Source organism: Podarcis cretensis (genome assembly GCF_951804945.1).
Source record: "Podarcis cretensis genome assembly, chromosome: 6".
Taxonomy (NCBI): domain Eukaryota; kingdom Metazoa; phylum Chordata; class Lepidosauria; order Squamata; family Lacertidae; genus Podarcis; species Podarcis cretensis.
This window is the reverse complement of record NC_137175.1, coordinates 75,241,650-75,261,708: the sequence shown is the minus strand read 5'-3', so window position 1 is coordinate 75,261,708 and position 20,059 is coordinate 75,241,650. Positions and strand designations below refer to the sequence as shown.

The 20,059-nt window shown below is 44.4% G+C and overlaps 1 protein-coding gene across 4 annotated transcripts in view; it reads left to right on the top strand.

The window, feature by feature from the left end:
• Positions 1 to 1,210: 1,210 nt before the first annotated feature.
• Positions 1,211 to 20,059, top strand: part of EVI5 (ecotropic viral integration site 5) — a 68,161-nt gene continuing 49,312 nt past the window's right edge. For 2 of the 4 annotated variants that reach the window (XM_079981317.1, XM_079981314.1), the window contains exons 1-3: positions 1,212 to 1,475; positions 13,431 to 13,648; positions 18,845 to 19,034. In XM_079981317.1, the coding sequence (XP_079837443.1) occupies positions 13,500 to 13,648; positions 18,845 to 19,034 (339 nt within the window). In that variant the 5' untranslated portion in view covers positions 1,212 to 1,475; positions 13,431 to 13,499. Of the gene's footprint in view, positions 1,476 to 13,430; positions 13,649 to 16,179; positions 16,209 to 18,844; positions 19,035 to 20,059 lie in introns of those variants that run through there. The other 2 variants (XM_079981316.1, XM_079981315.1) reach the window with 2 other exon arrangements.

Genomic DNA, 20,059 nt, shown 5'->3' with positions numbered 1-20,059 from the left:
TAACAGATAGGTAGCCGTGTTGGTCTGCCATAGTCAAAACAAAATAAAAAAATTCCTTCCAGTAGCACCTTAAAGACCAACTAAGTTAGTTCTTGGTATGAGCTTTCGTGTGCATGCACACTTCTTCAGATACACTGAAACAGAAGTCACCAGACCCTTCTATATAGTGAGAAGGTGGGGAGGGGTATTACTCAGAAGGGTGGTGGGATTGGGTGATTGGCAGATAGCTGTGATGAGCCTGTTGACGACTCTTAACGACTGCAATAGGTCTTACAGGAAAAAGCAAGGGGTGAGAAGGTGAAAAATGGCTTTGTCATGTATAATGAGGTAAGAATCCAATGTCTTTCTTCAGACCAGGTCTCTCCATGGTTTTAAGTTTGGTAATAGTTATTACTATTGAACTGCTTGCGTGTGGTGTCTTGTGAAAAAGGGCGAGTGAAAGTATGGTTTTATGTTATGATTCTAATTAGGGTTGATTTTAGCAATTTATCATTAAAAAGCTCAAAAACTATTTTGTTGTTGAGATTTTCCAAAGGAAGCGGAAGTGTCCCTGTTTTCCAGGGGCAGTCCCGGATTTACAGAAGCAATTCTGGTTTCTGGTTTGATCCCGGAATGTCCCGCTTTTCCTTGGGATGCCCCTGTTTTCACTGGAGAAATGTTGGAGGGTATGGTAGGATGTCCCTGTTTTCATTGGAGAAATGTTGGAGGCATGGAGTTATCTGACCCCGAACCGTCTGAAGGCAATCCTGTATAGGTAAGTCTTTTTAATGTTTAATATTTTATTATGGGGGCGGTATACAAATTTGAAGAAGAGGAAGAAGAAACTAAGGAAGACAGAGGAGGAAGGAAGGAAGGAGTGGAGGAAGAAGAAGTATGGTTAGGAAGAACCCATGTGTTATGACAACACAGTTCCCACCATAGATCTTGTTTTCTCCTAAGGAGATAGTGCCCTTTCCCCCACTGGGAGAAAGCAGAGAATCAAGTTAGCATTCAAGGCAGCCAAACCACGCGCGAGAAAAGCTGCCCGGCTGCTGGATGCCGCGCAGCCCGCATTATTTCCTCGGCAGGGAAGGCAGCCCCGCCGAGAGGCCGGCCTTCCTCGCCAGCCAACCCGCGGGGCGTTGCAGCCCGGCTGCCCGGCGGCGTCCCTTTCCCCGCCGCTCGCCCTCTCGTCCAGCCTCGAGTCGCCTGCCCCGACGGCGGAGGGGGGCGCGTGCGCCTGCGCGCGGGTCTCTCCCAGGGACGTGGCCCGCTTTCTCGAGGCTGGAGCTGCTGGAGAAAGGGTGGAGAGAGAAGGAGGGAGGGAAGGAAGGAAGGAAGGGGGAAAGAGAGGACGAAGAAAGGCGGGACGCCGTCCGGGCGGGGAAGCTCCGAGGCAGCAGCAGCAGCAGCAACAAGCGGCGGCGGCTCCGGGCCAGGCTGGCTGCCCAGGAAACTGATGTTCTCGCCTCCTCTCCCCGGCAAAGGCTTCCAAGGTGAGCGAGCGGCCCCCATCGCTCCTTTGCACCCCGGGGAGAAGGAGGAGACCCCATGGGAAGATCCCACCCACCCACCACCCCGGGGGAAAGGGTGCCGGGGTTGGGGAGCCCGGTGGCCTTGGAGAGGGCCAGGGCGCACGGAGCCCCCTCGCCGCGCTGCGCCCTGGAGACGCGAATGACAGGAAGGTGTGGACGCCTCCCTCCGTCCCTCTCTCCCTCTCTCTCTCTCTCTCTCTCTCTCTCTCTCTCTCTCTGTCTGTCTGTCTGTCTCTGTCTGTCTCCTCGGGCCTGTTGTGGCCTTGCAAAGAGAGCTGCTCTGCAGGCTCTCCCTTCCCCGCGTCTTGCAGGCGTCTTGCAAAAGGAATCGCAACAGATCAACATCGGAGAGCGCGCTGCTTGCGCTGGTGCGGGATTTCGTCGGGGTTTCCTCCTCCTCCTCCTTTCCACCCACCGGATTTCCTCTCTGCGGCGGGGGAACGACCCCTGTGTTGTGTGTGTCTGTGGTTAGTCTTTGTGGCAACGTCCCTTCTTGGCTCTCCCAGGCTGAGCACCAACTCCAAGTGATCCGGCTTTATCAGACAGGGCACAATCCCTCAGAGATGCGACCGGGTTTTCCTTACAGATGCTCAGCTATCAGCAAGAGTGCCCCTGAGTAAGGGCAGAGCGCTTTCTGCTTCACCACAGAAAGGTCGCACTTGCAGATGGTGTGACACAAAACGTCAGCCTTCTAGCTCACTTGTTGAGGATTGATTTCAACCCATGGGATGCATGTACGGGAAGGGGGATATATAGTGGATTAACCTCCCCCCCCCCCCCACATAAGAACTAAGTGGCTCCCGTCAATCCACACTAGGTCCACGAGGGGCCTCCACAATCCCATCCCAACCACATATGGCGAAGAATATTTTTTCTTATCCTGCGTGTAATTCTCGGTCAGAGGTGGAGGTGTCTAAAATCAGATGTGCCCCTTTTGGAGATCCTTTTATGGCAGCGGCAAGCTACATACATGCACACAGATGGCTTGCATTTTAAGATCTCTGCATTCTCTCCTGCAAAACTTGGTTGAGATGGGGAGGAAGGAAGATCCCCAAAGGAGCTCAGGCGTGGAGTTAGTTCCTTAGAGAAGCTTAAGTATGTCTGAGACACTGTTTTGGAAAAATAAGCTCTAGGCCTCTGGTCCTTTTGACTTGGCTTGGTTGCACCACCCATTACGGAGACTGGTATGTTTTCCCTGTTTAAGGCTTGAAACCATTTTTCCTGAGCTGCTTTTTCCCTTCCCTTCGCCCATAAGACGCTCTGGGATAGCATCATAAGAAGATTCCATTACCCTTGCAGTGGAAGAAGAGAGATTCTGTTGATATGTGTGGATCTTGCCTGGGGGAGTGAATTACCCAAGACATCTAGTTTGAGCCCAGTGGCCTTTACGAGGGGTAACATGTTGATTTCAGCTGGCTTGCAAGCACCTAACAGAATCAAACTGAAATACAAGTTTCTACATGAACCATGTTGACTGATGCCTATCTCTTGCTTAAATGACAGTAGAATGAATTGAGGTGGTCCTTAAGAAGGTGCTAGATATTTATTTAAAAGTGACTGATCCTCTTGCATCCCTGAGGCATTGGAAATATTGATCCGCCTGTTTAAACTTTCATGAGTCTATGCCTGCTAGTTCAAAACAAGATTTTGTCCATTATAAATACTCATGTACCAAACATTCTTCTGCCGAGTTGCAATTTGGACAGACATTAACTTCAGATTGACAAATTCTAAACCAGAAGGCTTGCATAAGAGTGATGAGCTTGCATAAGGATATTGTCATTTTTCCACAGAATCATAACCCACTTCCTGTAAAAAAAAAAGTGTTTTTAAAAAATCCCTGTTAAGTCAGCTATTTGTATACTCGGCATGCTGAGGTTCAGTCCAGGATAGCTTTCCGGGAAGTTCAGTTTGCTTTTGGAAAGAGTTTGTTTCCTCGAAAATTCACCCCAGAAGATACTGTGATGAAACTTTTGAGAGAATAAATGATGTTTAAAGCAGAGGTGCAAGCTCAGATCGGTGAGGGTTGCTCAGACCTCCAATGATGGAGGCTTGGGTGAAAATTCAGCGTAGCCGAAAACTATGCACTTCCGAATCTAGGGATAGCGTGTATTCCCCTCCCTATTCCCACTCTTGATTTGCCTGTGGGGCTTAGCCGATCTGCAAAGATGTGGGAAAAGCTGCAGACAATGGGTGTTTGGAATTCCCCCATAGAGTAGCGAGTGGAGTGGGAGGAGGCCGAAATTTTATTTTGTGCAGGCGTCTTTGTAGGGAGGAGAAAGCTGACCTTGGGGGAAAAACAAAAGCTTACTACAGTTGGAACAACGATGTTTGTTTCCTGAGTTGAAAAGATAGAGAGAGGGCTATCCCCTTAGGATATCCAACTTAAAAACTCTGGGAGATAGGCTGAAGGCCAAGCCACACATTACAGTTGGTTTATTATATCACTGGTCTCATTTTGTCTGTACTAAATATAGTTGGATTGGGCAAAGGGGTGGGGGTGGGGGTGGGGGGGGTGGCACTGATTTGATTCCTCAAGTGGTGCCAGGGTGGAGATGTTTAACACTTTCCCTTGCACTATTTTCCCATTCTAAATTGCTTCTCTCACGCTGCTACTTGCTCCACAGGGAAGTATATAAGTGCCTGTATCATGGCTGCATTCCCTCCCCCTCCCTCCCCTTGCAAATCAGCAGACAGTATTTTTGGGGAAGGGTTATTTAAATTGAGGGAGGTAACCCTCCTCCTCCCGCTGCATTTTTCCAATGCTGCTTTACTGATCAAATCAGCACCTTCTTTCTCTGCATGCAGATGTATTTAGTTAAAAACAAACAAACTCAAAACACCAGGAGATCAATCAAAGATTTCCCAGCAAAGCATGCAATTTGTCCCTAAAGCAGCTCAGCACTTGTTACCTTCCTGAGGCAGGCTACTATAGCCTAGTTTGAGATTAAGATTTACTTACATTTTGACACTATTTTTTCGTTTTTCTGATGGTTGCTGGGATTTTGAGCAAGGCCAGAGAAGCTCACATCAATATTTGGGGGAGTGGCTGTCAGGTGCATATTGAAAAGTCATGGGGTATTGTGTGTTTTCCCCTTGACCCCATTTCCTCACCTTCTCCACATTGTTTGATGCTGAGGCCTGATGTTTTGTGGTTAGAGGGAAATTACATGGTTTTTCCAGCAGATGGCTGATAAGAAGGTTGATAATACAAGGCAGGGCTTGTATTCAGGAGGTTCATGAAGACTAGAGAAAGACTAAGAATAGGCAATTGGTGCATGGTTTTCTAGGATTTTGTGTTTTTAATGTGGACAGTTGACTTTACCCCAGCATAATTCCCTTTTCTTTATTTTACAAATAGGTGACACGCTTAAGATTCTCATTTGCCCTTCAGTTTTTCAAGCTCCTGCATACTGCTAACTGCATTTAAACAAAATCTCTTCAGGAAATAAAATCTGTAAGGCCTGTAAGGACCAGGTGCTAGGGCTAGGGTTAAGCTGACACTAGTGGGTTGTGGGAAGAAATAACAGGAGTAGAATCTCACTCTTTTAACAACTGCATTTTCCCCTCTGAAAGGAAGGGAGGGAGACCTGCCATTAGCAGTAAGGTATCGAGATAGCTTGAAAGTAAATGCAATTAAACCCAATTGGACCTCTTTTCAAATAAATGTGGTGAGGGCTGTGTGTATCTCTTAGGTCTGTCTCCTAAGGCTGCTTTCCACATTTTTTTCTTTTTTGTGTTGTTGTTTAATCGTTTACTCGTGTCCGACTCTTCGTGACCCCATGGACCAGAGCACGCCAGGCACTCCTGTCTTCCACTGCCTCCCGCAGTTTGGTCAAACTCATGCTGGTAGCTTTGAGAACACTGTCCAACCATCTTGTCCTCTGTCATCCCCTTCTTTTTTGTACCAGCGTACAAAACATTTAATATATACACCCATAAACTGTAGCATGCATGAGGTAAATGTGTATATATCCCATTGGGGCAGGACTGAGGAAACCCAAAAAGCAGTTGCTCCTTGTTGCTTGTTTAGCTGGGGGAAACTGCAATCTGCTGATATATAATGGGCAGAGCGGCCCTAATTTTTACTGGCTGATCCCCATGTAAAACAACCTTGAAGCACACTTCTGTGGGTTTGGAGATTTGTAGAAGGTGATGAAAGATAAAATCTACTTTAATGTAAGATGAGCATAGGGTTAGCATAAGATTAGCATCTGTTACTCCTCTAAATTGTTTTTCCATTCTTGTGTCCTGATCCTAAACTTGCTATGTAAATAGAATGGATGTTTCACTGGTATCGATAGAATTTTCATGGAAATATGATTAGCATGCTATCACACATGCTGGGTTATACACAATCAAAAACAAGCTTGCTCCATCTTCCAGGTGATAGCCCTGTAGATGTTTGAAGATGGCTATCCTATCTTCTCTCAGTCTTCTCTTTTCCAGGCTAAAACATCTCAACTCCCTCAACTGTTCCACTTACGGCTTGGTTTCCAGACCCTTGATCATCTTGAGTGCCCTCCTCTGCACATGTTCCAGCTTGTCAACATCCTTCTTAAATTGTGGCGCCCAGAACTGGACAGGGTATTCTAGGTGTGGTCCGACCGAGGCAGGCTAGAACATTACTATGATTTCCATTGATCTGGGCAGTAGACTTCCTTTGATATAGCCTAGAATAGCATTAGCTTTTTCCCCCTGCATCCTCACACTGTTGATTTGTGTTAAGCTTGTGGCTCACTAAGACCCCTAGATCCTTTTCTCATGTGCTGCTGGCAAGCCAGCTGTCTCCCATCTTATATTTGTGCAGCTGGTTATTCCTGCCTAGGTGTGTAGAACCTTAACATTTGTCCTGATTGAAATTATTTGGTTAGTTTGGGCCCAGTTCTCCTATCTCTTAAGGTCATATTGAATTCTGATTCTGTCTTCTGTGGCATTAGCTACCCCTCCCAGTTTGGTGTGATCTGCAAATTTGATGAGCATCCCCTCAGTTCCTTCGCCCAAGTCATTTATAAAGACGTTGAACAATAACGGGCCCAGGGCAGAACCACCCCACTTCTCACTTTGTTCCGGGATGGTAAGAAACCATTAGTGAGCACTCTTTGGGTTCGGTCAATCAACCAGCTACAAACCCACCTAACAGTTACCTTGTCCAGCCAGCGTTTCACCAGCTTTTTCACAAAAATAACAAGGGAGACTTTGTTAGAAGCCTTACTGAAATCCAGATCCACAACATTCCCCTGATCCACGAAGCTTGTAACTTATCAAAAAAGAGATTTGTCTGGCCTGATTTAATAGTTCATTCAGCAGGTGCACATCAAAGATAGGATTCCATTGTAAATCTTATTTCAGTTCTTGTTGAGTATAAATTGTTTTTTGCTTGGCTGCTTTCCCATCTAACAAGAGCTATCTGATGGTTATAGTTGCTATAACCTCTTTTGTTCTGCCTGTTTGTTTTTATTGGTTGGATATTATCTTGCCTAGCCTGATAGTGCAGTAAAAGGAAAGTTAAGTACATCTGTAGGTCAATGCAAATATAAGACTATGCCAATTCTTATCTAAAACAGTAATTTTGTGCCAATTCATGTTATTTTTAACAGAAGTTTTTTCTTAAGCGTTGGGTTTAATAGCTCCATTCACCACAATCCACTAACTGAATAAATAATGTTCAAAGAGAATAAAGTAAAAATATATTAATATATGATAATGCTTGGTCATATTGAAGAGCTGAATGTGAGAAGGAGTAACTTATATCTTCCATCTCGTTTTTTAAACAGGATATTCAGGACCTTGCATTCCTGTAACTTTTTAATAGCATTGCTAGCCAGCATTTTTATTGCAATTTTCAATATACTTATTCTTAATACATATTAGTATTCCCTGTCTTAGATTATCTCTTTAATCTTTCTGAAGGCCGGGATTAAGAAAATTTCTAAATGATTTCTGTTTTATGGGAAAATGCTATAAAATTGTGAAGTCTTAAAAACATCATTTGGGGTTTTAGTCTTCTACTTCCTCTATAATTACTTCCCACAAAATAATACACATTGCCCGTCTTGCAAACACCTCATTTAGACATTGGCCCCCTGTTAGAATGACAACATAACTTACTGTAGCATAATATTTAAGGTACCGGCTATCATTAAACAGCAGTAAAGTAATCATTAGTGTGTTTTATGGTACATGTAGGCATTAAGTAAGTGTAGATTAGTAATGCCCATGGCTTAGAACTTGGCAAATCCATTTTCCATTCTGCAGTGGACCATCAACTTTACACATGGTTTATGATTTGGCTACTGTACTTCCATTTAGGAATAAAAAATATTGCCACTGACCCACAGGAGAAGCATCATTAGCACTTAATGGGGGAAAGAAATAAGGTGCACAGGTATAGCCTTATAAGAAGTATTTGCTCAGATAATAAATTCCTTGTTGTGCGGCCTGAGGGCCATGTTGCCTCCAGGGGATATTACTGTAATTTCTAAGGCTGCCATTTGTTGGGGAGACTGCTACATAACAGATATGGTGTGATACCATTTGGAACTGCACTGCTCAATAAGGGGTGCGTGTTGTTGGCAAGTATCAGGGTCTATCTTTCATCCCTGTTGTGTATTCTTATTTTCCATAGATTACCAGCAAATATATGGGAATTTCCTGGGTGTTTTGAGATGAATTGGAGGGCATAACATTCATTTATTATTATTATTTTACCATTGCTTGGTTTACGCGCTGGGAAATCTAGGTGATATTTCCCCCCCCCCCCCAGGTGTGCTTTTCTTCCTTCGCATCTCATCAATTCAGCTGTCCTCACTTAGGTTTGAATGCATTCACACTTGAGTTTGGATATAAAAGCAATGAATTTTGAGGTGTGGATTCCATTAATCTCATTAAGTCATGAAAAATCTGACACGCTTCGTATAAGTCAAGAAAACGGTATTGGAGAGCTAGTGATTTCCGGTACAGGTTAGCGAAAAGCAAGAGCCGTTGGCATCTGTCTGTCTCGAGAGACAATGGAGTGTGCCTCCAGGGTGAATTCGAACCATTGCACCAGAGATCTCTTCTGCAGGACACAAGCCTGGGCAGTGGGTATGGAGGTCCTGGATTGCCCAGAAGACAAGCCCTGCCCCACCTTGTCCTCACTGATGTGGTCCAAAGAAAAGCAGAGCAATGTGTTTGGCACCAGTTTGGCTGTAGCAGTTGCAGGAAGGAGGTGTAGAAGATGCCAGTCAACCGTCTTGGGGACTTTGCTCCAGAATTGTGAGGGATTTTCTCCTCAGCCTTTTCTTCTCCCAAAGATGCACTGCAAGGCAGTGGAGGTTTAGGACCAGAGTTTTCCTTCTCTGAGATCGGCTGCTTTCCCAGGTTGATGAGCCCCATCTGCCCCTCACTTCCCTCTACAGCATATACAGAAACCACTTTTTTGGCCACTGGACTCGCTACTTGTCTCGTCTGCTCAACCTGCTGCAGCCTGTCTCCACCTGCAGGGGAAGTCCCTAACTCACCAAGGGCTTGAGACCTGTTGGCTATCCCCACCTGGTTTAGCCAGCTAGTCAGAGTCATTCCAGCTGTTTAGGGCTAACTACCCCAGAAGGAGCACAGTGTGTACTTACACGCTTACTACTACCCTGAGTGAGATGTGGGTGGCACTGTGGGTTAAACCACAGAGCCTAGGACTTGCTGATCAGAAGGTCGGCGGTTTGAATCCCCGCGACGGGGTGAGCTCCCATTGCTCAGTCCCTACTCCTGCCAACCTAGCAGTTCAAAAGCACGTCCAAGTGCAAGTAGATAAATAGGTACCGTTCCAGCGGGAAGGTAAACAGCATTTCCACGCGCTGCTCTGGTTTGCCAGAAGCGGCTTAGTCATGCTGGCCACATGACCCGGAAGCTGTGCGCTGGCTCCCTTGGCCAATAAAGCAAGATGAGCGCCGCAACCCCAGAGTCGGCCATGACTGGTCCTAATGGTCAGGGTTCCCTTTACCTTTACCTTTTTATTGATATTTTAAGTATATTTACTAATATTTCACACACTTGGTATCATTTCTTGTGAGAAGAGTAACTGCTCCTGCCAACCTAGCAGTTCGAAAGCACGTCAAAGTGCAAGTAGATAAATAGGTACCACTCCAGCGAGAAGGTAAACGGCATTTCTGCACGCTGCTCTGGTTCGCCAGAAGCGGCTTAGTCATGCTGGCCACATGACCCAGAAGCTGTGCGCTGGCTCCCTTGGCCAATAAAGCAAGATGAGCGCCGCAACCCCAGAGTCGGCCATGACTAGACCTAATGGTCAGGGTTCCCTTTACCTTTACTACCCTGAGTAGACCTGTTGAATCAATAGACTCTAGTTCATTATTAATTCATTGACTTGTAGAGATGCAAGGGGTCCCAATCGCGTCCAACCCCCTGCAATGCCGGAATCTGAACATTTTTTACCCAAATGCATAATGTACATCAATTTCCTTTAAAGCTATCCTTTAAACATTGTATTCTGTAACATGTACTAACAGGAGTAAAAAAGCAAGTTTACATATACGTACTAACACAGAGAGACAGTATTCGGTACTGTACATGTATTAAGTAGATTACATTTTACAATAATAGGGGTATGTCAGTGAGGAAAACTAAATATCTCTCACCAAGAGCAACCTCTTTTCAGCTGAGTCCAAAACCTGGAGTGAGCAAATCTGGGCAGAAAAATGCTTGAGGCAACAGAAGGGGAAAGGAAAGCTTTCCTTCTCCATGTGCCCTTTTAGTTGTAAAAAAAGAAAAAGAAAACCCCTCTGTTTAATGTGGGTTCAGAGAAGACATGTGAATAAACAACAAGGCTGCCTCAACTTGTCTGATTTGGCCCTTAAATGAGTCTGTACGTGAAATTTCCGAAGAGCATTTTCAGTAGGTTGCTGTGTGAAACCTGGATATATTTGTGCTCAGCACTTGTATGAGACAAACTGGAAAGGTCAAGCCTACCTTGACATGTCCCTTTCTTGCTTTTGCTAAACATGGTGATTGTGTTACCTGAGAAACAAAAATGCTAACCTGTGCTGGCATTTACAGGTACATAGTGACCGTGTTTTGCAGTTCTGCAGAAGTATTTCAAATTAAAGCGTCAACAAGTCATGCAAATTAGAAAACCCCTGGGCTCAGACCAAACAACATTTTCAAGTTCTCTGGAAACTTGCTTTGTGGGGGAATAAATACCTGTCATTGCTTTAAAAGAAGAGGGAACGTTTGCTGTTCTTTGAGGATTTGTGGTTTTTTTAGCACGCTAAAATTATGCATATTTACTTCTGCAGTTTTTTACTTCTCCTTTCAAGTTCAGTCAGTGGCTATTTAAAAAAAAAAAACTGGTGTTTTTGGGTTCCACTAATGTAGAAGCACTTTCTCGGAGTGAAAGTTTTTCTCTTTTCTTGGCACAGAGCAATTTCTGCCTTGCTCTTGGTTGCTTCCATTGTGCCAAAGAAAACAAATGTCTTGGCTTGTGAAGTATCACCAACAAGAAGAAACCACTTGCATGTAAATACGGCTGGCAAATGAGATAGTTGGTTCCGGGTTGGCATTGTTCTCTGTATTCAAATTTATGGAGGTGAATCAGAGACAAACATTGGCACGAGAGGCCTGCAGGAGCAAACAGGGGAGCAGAATGAGTACAGCTTACCCTGTAGCAAAGCAAAACAAAAAATCCAGCATCCTTGATAAGGGGAACCCTGTTGACTCGGGTCAAAGGTCTATATAGTCTAGCATCCTATTCTCACAGTGACCAACCATATGCCTACAACAGTGGTTCCTAATTGGTGGTCCGCAGACCCCAGGGGGTCCACGTGACTCACTCAGGGGTTCTGTGGCACATGCCCTTCAACTGTCTTGGCCACCCCATTGGAGTGGGCATGTTATAATAATAATAATAATAGTAATAGTAATAATAATAATAATTTATTATTTATACCCCGCCCATCTGGCTGGGTTTCCCCAGCCACTGTGAGCGGCTTCCAACAAAATATTAAAATACAGCAATGCATCAAACATTAAAAGCTTCCCTAAACAGGGCTGCCTTCAGATGTCTTCTAAAAATCTGGTAGTTGTTGTTCTCTTTGACATCTGGTGGGAGGGTGTTCCACAGGGCAGGTGCCACTACTGAGAAGGCCCTCTGCCTGGTTCCCTGTAACTTGGCTTCTTGCAGTGAGGGAACTGCCAGAAGGCCCTTGGCGCTGGACCTCAGTGTCCAGGTAGAACGATGGGGGTGGAGACACTCCTTCAGATATACTGGACCGAGGCCATTTAGGGCTTTAAAGATCAGCACCAACACTTTGAATTGTGCTTGGAAACGTTCTCGTGTGAGAGCTTGGCGCCCAAAAATGTGTGAGATCACAGCAAAAACGGAGGTCACGTGACTTGCATGAGAGTGCGGCTTGGTTTTGTGCTGGGACATGTCGGAGGGTATGGTGACACCGTTCACGTAACAAAAACTACCTCAGAGAGATCAATATTTTCAGAAGTAGACAGTGCGCATTGGTACTGAGGCAGCACCGGTTGTTTAAATTTTGTGCCCCTAATGATTTTCAACCTGGGGCAACCGGGTAGTATCGAACACAGTATTCCAAGTGTGGTCATATCATAGATTTGTATAATGGCATTGTGACATTGACAGGTTTTTTCCAGTCCCTTTCCTAATGATCCCTAACATGGAATTTGCTTTTTCATAGCTGCCACACACTGGATCAACAACTCCATTGATCTTTCCACTGTATCTAAGGATCTAAGGTCTTGCTTCTGTTCAGTCACTGAAGTACAGACCCCACTAGTTTATATGTGAAGCTGGCCAAAAAAAAAAAAAAAAAAAAAAGACCCAGTGTGAATCACTTTACATTGAATTGTGCTTGCCATTTTAGTGACCATTTTAGTGATTTAGCTTTTCTGGAGCTCCCTGAAATCCAATTTTGTTTTAACCAAGAATGATTTCATGGTTAATCCTGAAGCAAACCTGGCTTTCTCACTGCTCGTCATCTCAGCAATGCTGAGAAAAAATTATCAACCATCTGCTACTGTAAAAGGTATTTAACATACATTTAAATCTCTTAATTATCACCGGCTGTAATTTTTTTGCCTTGCATTTCCCACCTTGACTCTTTTTTCTTCATATTTTCTTCACCTGCCAGCTAAGATTTCACTTCATGCATCTAAAGAAGTAGGTTTGAGTCTGCAGAAGCTCATGCCGTTAAAAATGTTAGTCTTTCAGGTGCCACAAAACTCCTTTGTTTTTACTGTATATATGTGAAATAGCACTGGTCATGGGTGTAGCCAAGGGAGGGCTGGGGGGGGGTGTGCAGCTGTTCCTCTTAGATTCACAAATATTATTGAAAAGCATTGAAAGTAATCACTTATCTGAGGTTCTGCCCCACCCCCAGCAGAAGCCTGCCCTCTGCAATGTCCTATTTATGAGGTATTTTTACCCACGATTTCCCAAGAAAAGCTCAACAACTTTGATTTCCTAAAAAACCCAAAAAAACTCAAAAATCCTTCGCACTGGTTCTCTTCTTTGTTAATACGCAGATGACTGGCAAGATATCTGTGAGCAGGCCAGCTAGTAAAATTTGGCTGTGGGACTAGACATTTTTGCGGAAGTCTTATTAGCAAGGCCGACTTATTAGCAAGTTTTAGATGTTGCTTTTTCAGAACTTGCAAATGCTCGCTTTTCTATCAGTTCTTTCTTCTCATAAAATAAATTCAGCAGTGATGATTAATAGATATCTGAGATGATTCTATGTGACTGAACAAATTACAGTTGCATGGAAAGGGAAGGAGAAAAAGCAAAGATGGTGTGTGTGTGGAACCACTGGAGGGATCCAGCTAAACACCTATGGCTATGTGCTTGCCATTCCTGACCAGGGAGCTGTTAAATGCCTCCTTGTATGCTTTCCTCCTCAGGTGGCGACAGACAAGGTTACAGGGAAGCTGAGTTCTACTCTCTCATGGGTGAAGAACACTGTCAGTCAAATGGCCAGCCAGGTGGCAAGTCCATCTGCTTCATTACACACGGCATCCTCCTCTACCACGCTCTCGACTCCAGCGTTGTCTCCTTTGTCCCCCGCGGAATTGAGTCCCGATGACTTAGAGCTGTTAGCCAAATTAGAAGAGCAAAACAGGTGAGTGGCAGCTTAGCTTTCCTGGCGGTGTTCAGGTTCGGAAATCGGTTCCAGTGGCGGGGCATGTTTTCCAGCTTTATTTGTCTGGCCGTTGGTCGCGAGCCGTATAATTACCTGGCAAGGCGATAAGCTCAGCTTGGAAGGTATCCAGTAGCCTGCGGCGTAGCCATTCTGTCGTATGCGCGTCTGCTGCCAGGTGAGTGAGTCAGGGCAACCTGTGGCATGTCGAATTGTGCAGGTGGGTGGCTTGGTTTTAAAACAACAACAACAGCAGCATGTTCCTGTTCTTTCTTGGAAAGCTAAGCTAGTGTGTTCAAAGATGTGGAACATATAATTGCCTTTAAATCTCCCAAGTTTCCATCTGGTTTTTCGGAAGAACACTGGGAATTCTTTCTTAATCAAGACTTACATACCTTGCATTCCGGTTCAGTTTCATATTCCTCCCCGACCAGACGGACCATAGCTTTTGTCACAATAAAGGGTTGTGACACTACAGCCTCACCCAAACATTGTACGTAAGACTGCAATACAATTGTGTTGTTGTTGTTGTTGTTTTTAATGCCTTCTCGATAGGCTTGAATGCAAAAAAGATCACATTACGGTCCTTAAAGTACAATAGTTATAAATAAAATTGACTTGAGCAATGTCTCTTCATCAAGGTCCCTGTGCTTTGGCATTTTGTGTTCTTACTTGGCCTTGTCCACACGGCAAGCCAAACCATGGCTCAATTTGTGACTGTGCCTCCCCCCACCCTCACCCCAGGTGCTACGTGCAGCACAAATAGTTCCCCCTCTCTTTTGAACCCAGATCATAGTTCACTTGCTTGTTGCAAACCAACTGTGAGTGCTAAACAAAACAAAAAAAGCCAAGAACAAACCTTGACTTGTCTTTCTAGTTTTCCACGTGTAGTTTGTTTGAAACAGATAAAGCATACCATGATCTGGGGCCATGCAACAAGACAAGCTAGACTATGGTTGGTTTGTGACGTGTGTGTCACCCACAGGGGCTGACAGGAGGAGCATTCACAATTCCAAGCAAGCTACAGTATGTAGTTGTGGTTGATTGCTATAAACAGTGCAACTACAGGAGTGTTACAGGTACCCATTGTATATCAGCTGTCCCTTATCACCACTGTCAAAACTATCCCTTCTATATCATTGCCCAAGTATGTTAAATTTTAAATTATTATTTTTCTTGATGGAATATGGTCCTGCTGGTATCCTCTAGTTTGGTGATTTTTTGTTTTGTTTTGTTTAAGAAGTTGGTGTTTTATGTTTCGTGTATTGATTTGTTACCTTTCGATGGCCGCTTTTAACAATTTTTGTTTGTTTCTTAATTTGATTGTGAGTCTCCGAGAGACTGTGTTAGCCAAATAAGATGAAAATAAAGGTACAGGTACCCCTGCCCATACGGGCCAGTCGTGTCCGACTCTAGGGTTGTGCGCTCATCTCACTTAAGAGGCCGAGGGCCAGCACTGTCCGGAGACACTTCCGGGTCACGTGGCCAGCGTGACGAAGCTGCTCTGGCGAACCAGCACCAGTGCAGCACACGGAAACGCTGTTTACCTTCCTGCTATAAAGCGGTACCTATTTATCTACTTGCACTTAGGGGTGCTTTCGAACTGCTAGGTGGGCAGGAGCTGGGACCGAAAGACGGGAGCTCACCCCGCTGCGGGGATTCGAACCGCCGACCATACGATCGGCAAGTCCTAGGCACTGAGGTTTTACCCACAGCGCCACCCGCGTCCCCTAAGATGAATATATTTTCTTGTAAATCCTCTCTCCCTGTAGCACTCAGATAGAACAGTAGTTATCTGTACTCCTAAAAACAAGTCATGAATGCCAGCAAGGATACATCTATGTGCCCATCTTTATAATTTTATACACTTCAGTAGATTTTGTTGTTGTTGTGTCCTCTTTTTCTTTTAGAGTGCCTTTTGTGTCATTTCATTTTATCACAGATCTCTCCTAGTCCATCCATTCTCTGTTTCACTTTTGCTCTCTTTCTCTGTTTTGGTAACACTTATATTCTTCGGAAAACGGAAGTAACTATTTTCAGGTGCTGGTCTGTGTGTGTTCTTAAAATGGGAAATTCCTTTAGATTTACTGTAATCCTAAGAGATCAAAGCGGAATACCAGTGTTTAGAAAGCCTTATTGAAAACTTGCTTAGAAACCTGAGGAATTGCCTGCTTTCACTCACTAAATGTATGAACCTAACAGTTCTTCAGAGCTCTGCAGGATTCAGATTACACATTCCGTCACTGTGGAAAACAAACTTTGACCTGAGCATGTGCAAAAGATTTGACAAAAACCGGAAGTGTGAAAAAAAGGAAGTAGGGGACCTTTCTCTGGACAAGTACTCGGTTTCTTTATTTTTTAAAGTCACACGGGGTTAAGTTCCCCTCCAATATAAATTGGAATGGCTCATTCTTAACCAATCAGGAATCTGTTTGAGGAACGTAAATCATTGATGGAAATGAAGTGGTTTCTTTTCTACTGACTGCTTACGTTATCATAAACTGCAGATTCTGAATTAAAAAGGAACCATGGACTTATCAAGGTAAGGATTACAACAGAGAATTAGGATAAATACTTCAAAATACAAACGTTTGCCCCAGTCCGGTTTGCAAAATTATGACTTGCTATGGTGAAGTATTTGTTTCATTCTTCAAGAGTTAGACAACCACACTTTCTATGCTTATCTGGAGTTTGGACTTGTTTACTGCACTGCTTGTAAGGGAAAGGTTTTCTTTGTGTTTTGCAAATGCAAGGAACGTAGCAGTTGTGCCTTGTAGACCAAGTCGGGTAAGAAATTATTAAATTTCATGAGCCATGTCTTAACATTCGAAAAGTAGTCCATCACTTGCGCACTGATGGTAAGAGTTCCAGTTCCAAATCTTGTATTTGGGCCTTGTGCTTCCTTTTCTCCCTGCTTTCCCGTCCTGTGCCCTACCCTAATTTTTAGTTACGGATAATCCTCACATCTTGCCTGTTCAGGTAAATAATTGCTGTTTTAATTGAGTTCAAGGTTGATTTAAACATAAACAGTGACAGAAAAGCTATTGCTACAGCTGATTCATAAGCTTATGATAATCTTAAATGCTAAAAAAGCTAAGGAAGTAGAAATGGAGCAGCGCCTGCTGTAAGTTCCCCCTTCCCGCCTCCAGAACATTAATTCTATATTCCCTGGATTAATGTTAAGCCATAAAGTGGTCTAGTTCTATCATAGGTGGCTCATTCCCTCGACAGTTTATGAGAATTTGTCGTTCTTTGTTAACCGGCAATTTTCATTAAGCTAACAACTGGAAATAGGGATGCGGGTGGCGCTGTGGGTTAAACCACAGAGCCTAGGACTTGCTGATCAGAAGGTTGGCGGTTCAAATCCCCATGACGGGGTGAGCTCCCGTTGCTCGATCCTGCTCCTGCCCACCTAGCAGTTTGAAAGCATGTCAAAGTGCAAGTAGATTAATAGGTGCCGCTCTGAGGGGAAGGTAGACGGTGTTTCCGTGCGCTGCTCTGGTTCGCCAGAAGCGACTTAATCCTGCTGGCCACATTACCCGGAAGCTGTACGTCGGCTCCCTCGGCCAATAAAGCGAGATGAGCGCCACAACCCCAGAGTCAGTCACAACTGGACCTAATGGTCAGGGGTCCCTTTACCTTTACCTTAACAACTGGAAATATAGAAGCATTTGGGTATTTGCTTTTCAGCATAACAGTGTTGCACATGCTTGTTTAAAGTATTTCTATAAAGTTGATGACCTAACAACTATTCCTTTAAGGTAGCCTATGCCAACTTGGTGTTCTCCAGATGTTTTTGGACTACAACTCCCATTAGCTCTAGGCAGCATGACTGGCCAGGGGTGATGGGGATTGTAGTCCAAAACATCTGGAGAGCACCGGCTTGGCAAAGGCTGCCTGAAAGGAAAAGTGCCGGGTAAGTTTAGTAATCTCAACTCATTTGCTCAATATATTTAGAAAGGAGGTGGTGAATGGAGCAGGGAAATTGGGTGCATGGGGGGTGGGAAGCTTACAATACTAACTTGGGCATTTTGGCAGAGCAAACCACAAATGAGAAAATAGTTTGGGATTTGTTTCTGTCATTGATAAATCAAATGTCCCAAAGTAGAACCATAACACATCCAAGTGAACAGCAAAATTGTAAGCAATATATAACTGCTGATAGGGCTTCGGACTATAAGAGGAGAGGAAAGTGAACTTTCCCCCAGTTATTGGCAGATGATAATGATGATGATGATAGCATCAGTTCAGTCCAATCAACGGGACTTACTCATTTGTTAAATGAGGCTTAGTCACTACTTAGTATGTTCATGGTTTCAACCTCACTTATTTTACTAATATAAGTTGGGCTTAATACTTAGCTAGGGACGCGGGTGGCGCTGTGGGTTAAACCACAGGGGCTAGAACTTGCTGATCAGAAGGTCGGCGGTTTGAATCCCCGCCACGGGGTGAGCTCCCGTTGGTTGGTCCCTGCTCCTGCCAACCTAGCAGTTCGAAAGCATGTCAAAGTGCAAGTAGATAAATAGGTACCACTCCAGCAGGAAGGTAAACGGCGTTTCTGTGCGCTGCTCTGGTTCGCCAGAAGCAGCTTAGTCATGCCGGCCACATGACCCGGAAGCTGTACACCAGCTCCCTCGGCCAATAAAGCGGAATGAGTGCCGCAACCCCAGAGTTGGGGTCCCTTTACCTTTAATACTTAGCTACAACTTGTTCACACATCAAGAATGGAATTGCCAGCAAACACATTTCCCCTAAATGTGTGTATTCTATTACAGCAAATATAGAATGGGGACAGATCAGGAGCAGGGGATATACTTGAGCTTTTCAATACCTTCTGATTCTTCCTGGCAAATGCCCCCTTTCCATGTTTGGAGTCTGGCTGTGACACCCATCCAAACCCACCTGTGTGTTCCATTTCTCCCCTTAATAATTCTACCTTTTGATTTGTGAGCTTCATTAAATACTCTCTTAGGGGGGGGGGGCGACCATTTCAAAGAACAAGGTTCTGATTCCAGTGCTAAAATATTTAAACTTGGTTTGTTTGTTACTTTGTTTAGTCTCAAAGGGTAATCAAGGAGGTCGTGCAAACAAGCGTGCTTAAGTTTAGTTCATGGCAGAGCTGTCAATTTCAAATGCAAAATCTGGCCTCTTCTTCAAAGTGTTTTGTGTTTACCGCAGATTGTTGGAGACCGACAGCAAATCGCTGCGCTCCGTCGATGGGTCAAGAAGAAACAGCGGGTCCTCACTTGTTTCTAGTTCATCAGCTTCTAGCAACCTCAGCCACCTCGAGGAAGATTCCTGGATCCTCTGGGGAAGAATTGTGAATGATTGGGAAGATGTGCGGAAAAAGAAAGAGAAGCAAATTAAGGTGTGTTGATTGGCAGTGTTCAAAATCATTAGTCGTTGGCAGTGTCCGCATTTAGAAATACCACTCTCTAAAATCTGGCGGTTCAGAATGTAATGCCTGGCATCGTAGACTGTGATAATAATAATAATAATAATAATAATAATAATAATAATAAATTTTTATTTATACCCCGCCCTTCCCGGTTCAGAAAATCAGGCTCAGGGCGGCTAACAACAAATTTAAAACACTTAATTGATGCAACAAAAAACAGCATAAAATACAGTATAAAACGTGAATAACAATAAATTCAGAATTCAAAAATCAATTTAGGGGGGAAATCCATCCAATAAACATTAGATGATCACCAGGGCTAGCTGGCTAAATTAGTCCTATTTGGGCCAGCAAGGAGACCAGGGGAGAATTAACTGTGGGATCCGAGTTAACAACCCTGTCAGGCTGAGAGAGACACACAGAGAGAAAACAGAGCAGAAGATAACAGAAGAGGGGGGAGAGAGAGAGAGAGAGAGAATATGAATATGACTGATCACGGGATACCCAAGGGAGCTTCAAGGCCATTGGGTACCCAATCTCCCTCATCTCAGTCCAACACTCTAACCACAATGCCCACACTAGCCTTCTGGATAAAATGTGCCCCCCCCTTAAAAAAAAGAAAAAGAAAAAAAGACTTTTGACTATCTCTATCCTCTTTCGGGACCAAGAAGGCAGCCAGCCTTGAATAACTTGGCTCACTCGCTTTAGTTCTTCCTTCCTCAAAGGGCCGCAAGAAGGCCTCGGACTTGGCACGCCACCCCTGAACTGCAGGCCAACAGCCTCCCAGGCAAGGTTGCCATGGGAGTGTGGAGAGACAACTGGCAGCAGGTTGATGGAATTTCATTGAGTGTGCAGGCAAGGACCCCCCTTGCCAGCCAGAGAAGCCATGGGCATTAGTCAGCCATTTCAGCTACTTCCTTTGGGAGCTTTATTTGCCTTCTTTGTCTGATGTGTGTGTGTGTGTCCCCCCCCTCAGTTTTATTTTTCAGTCCGGA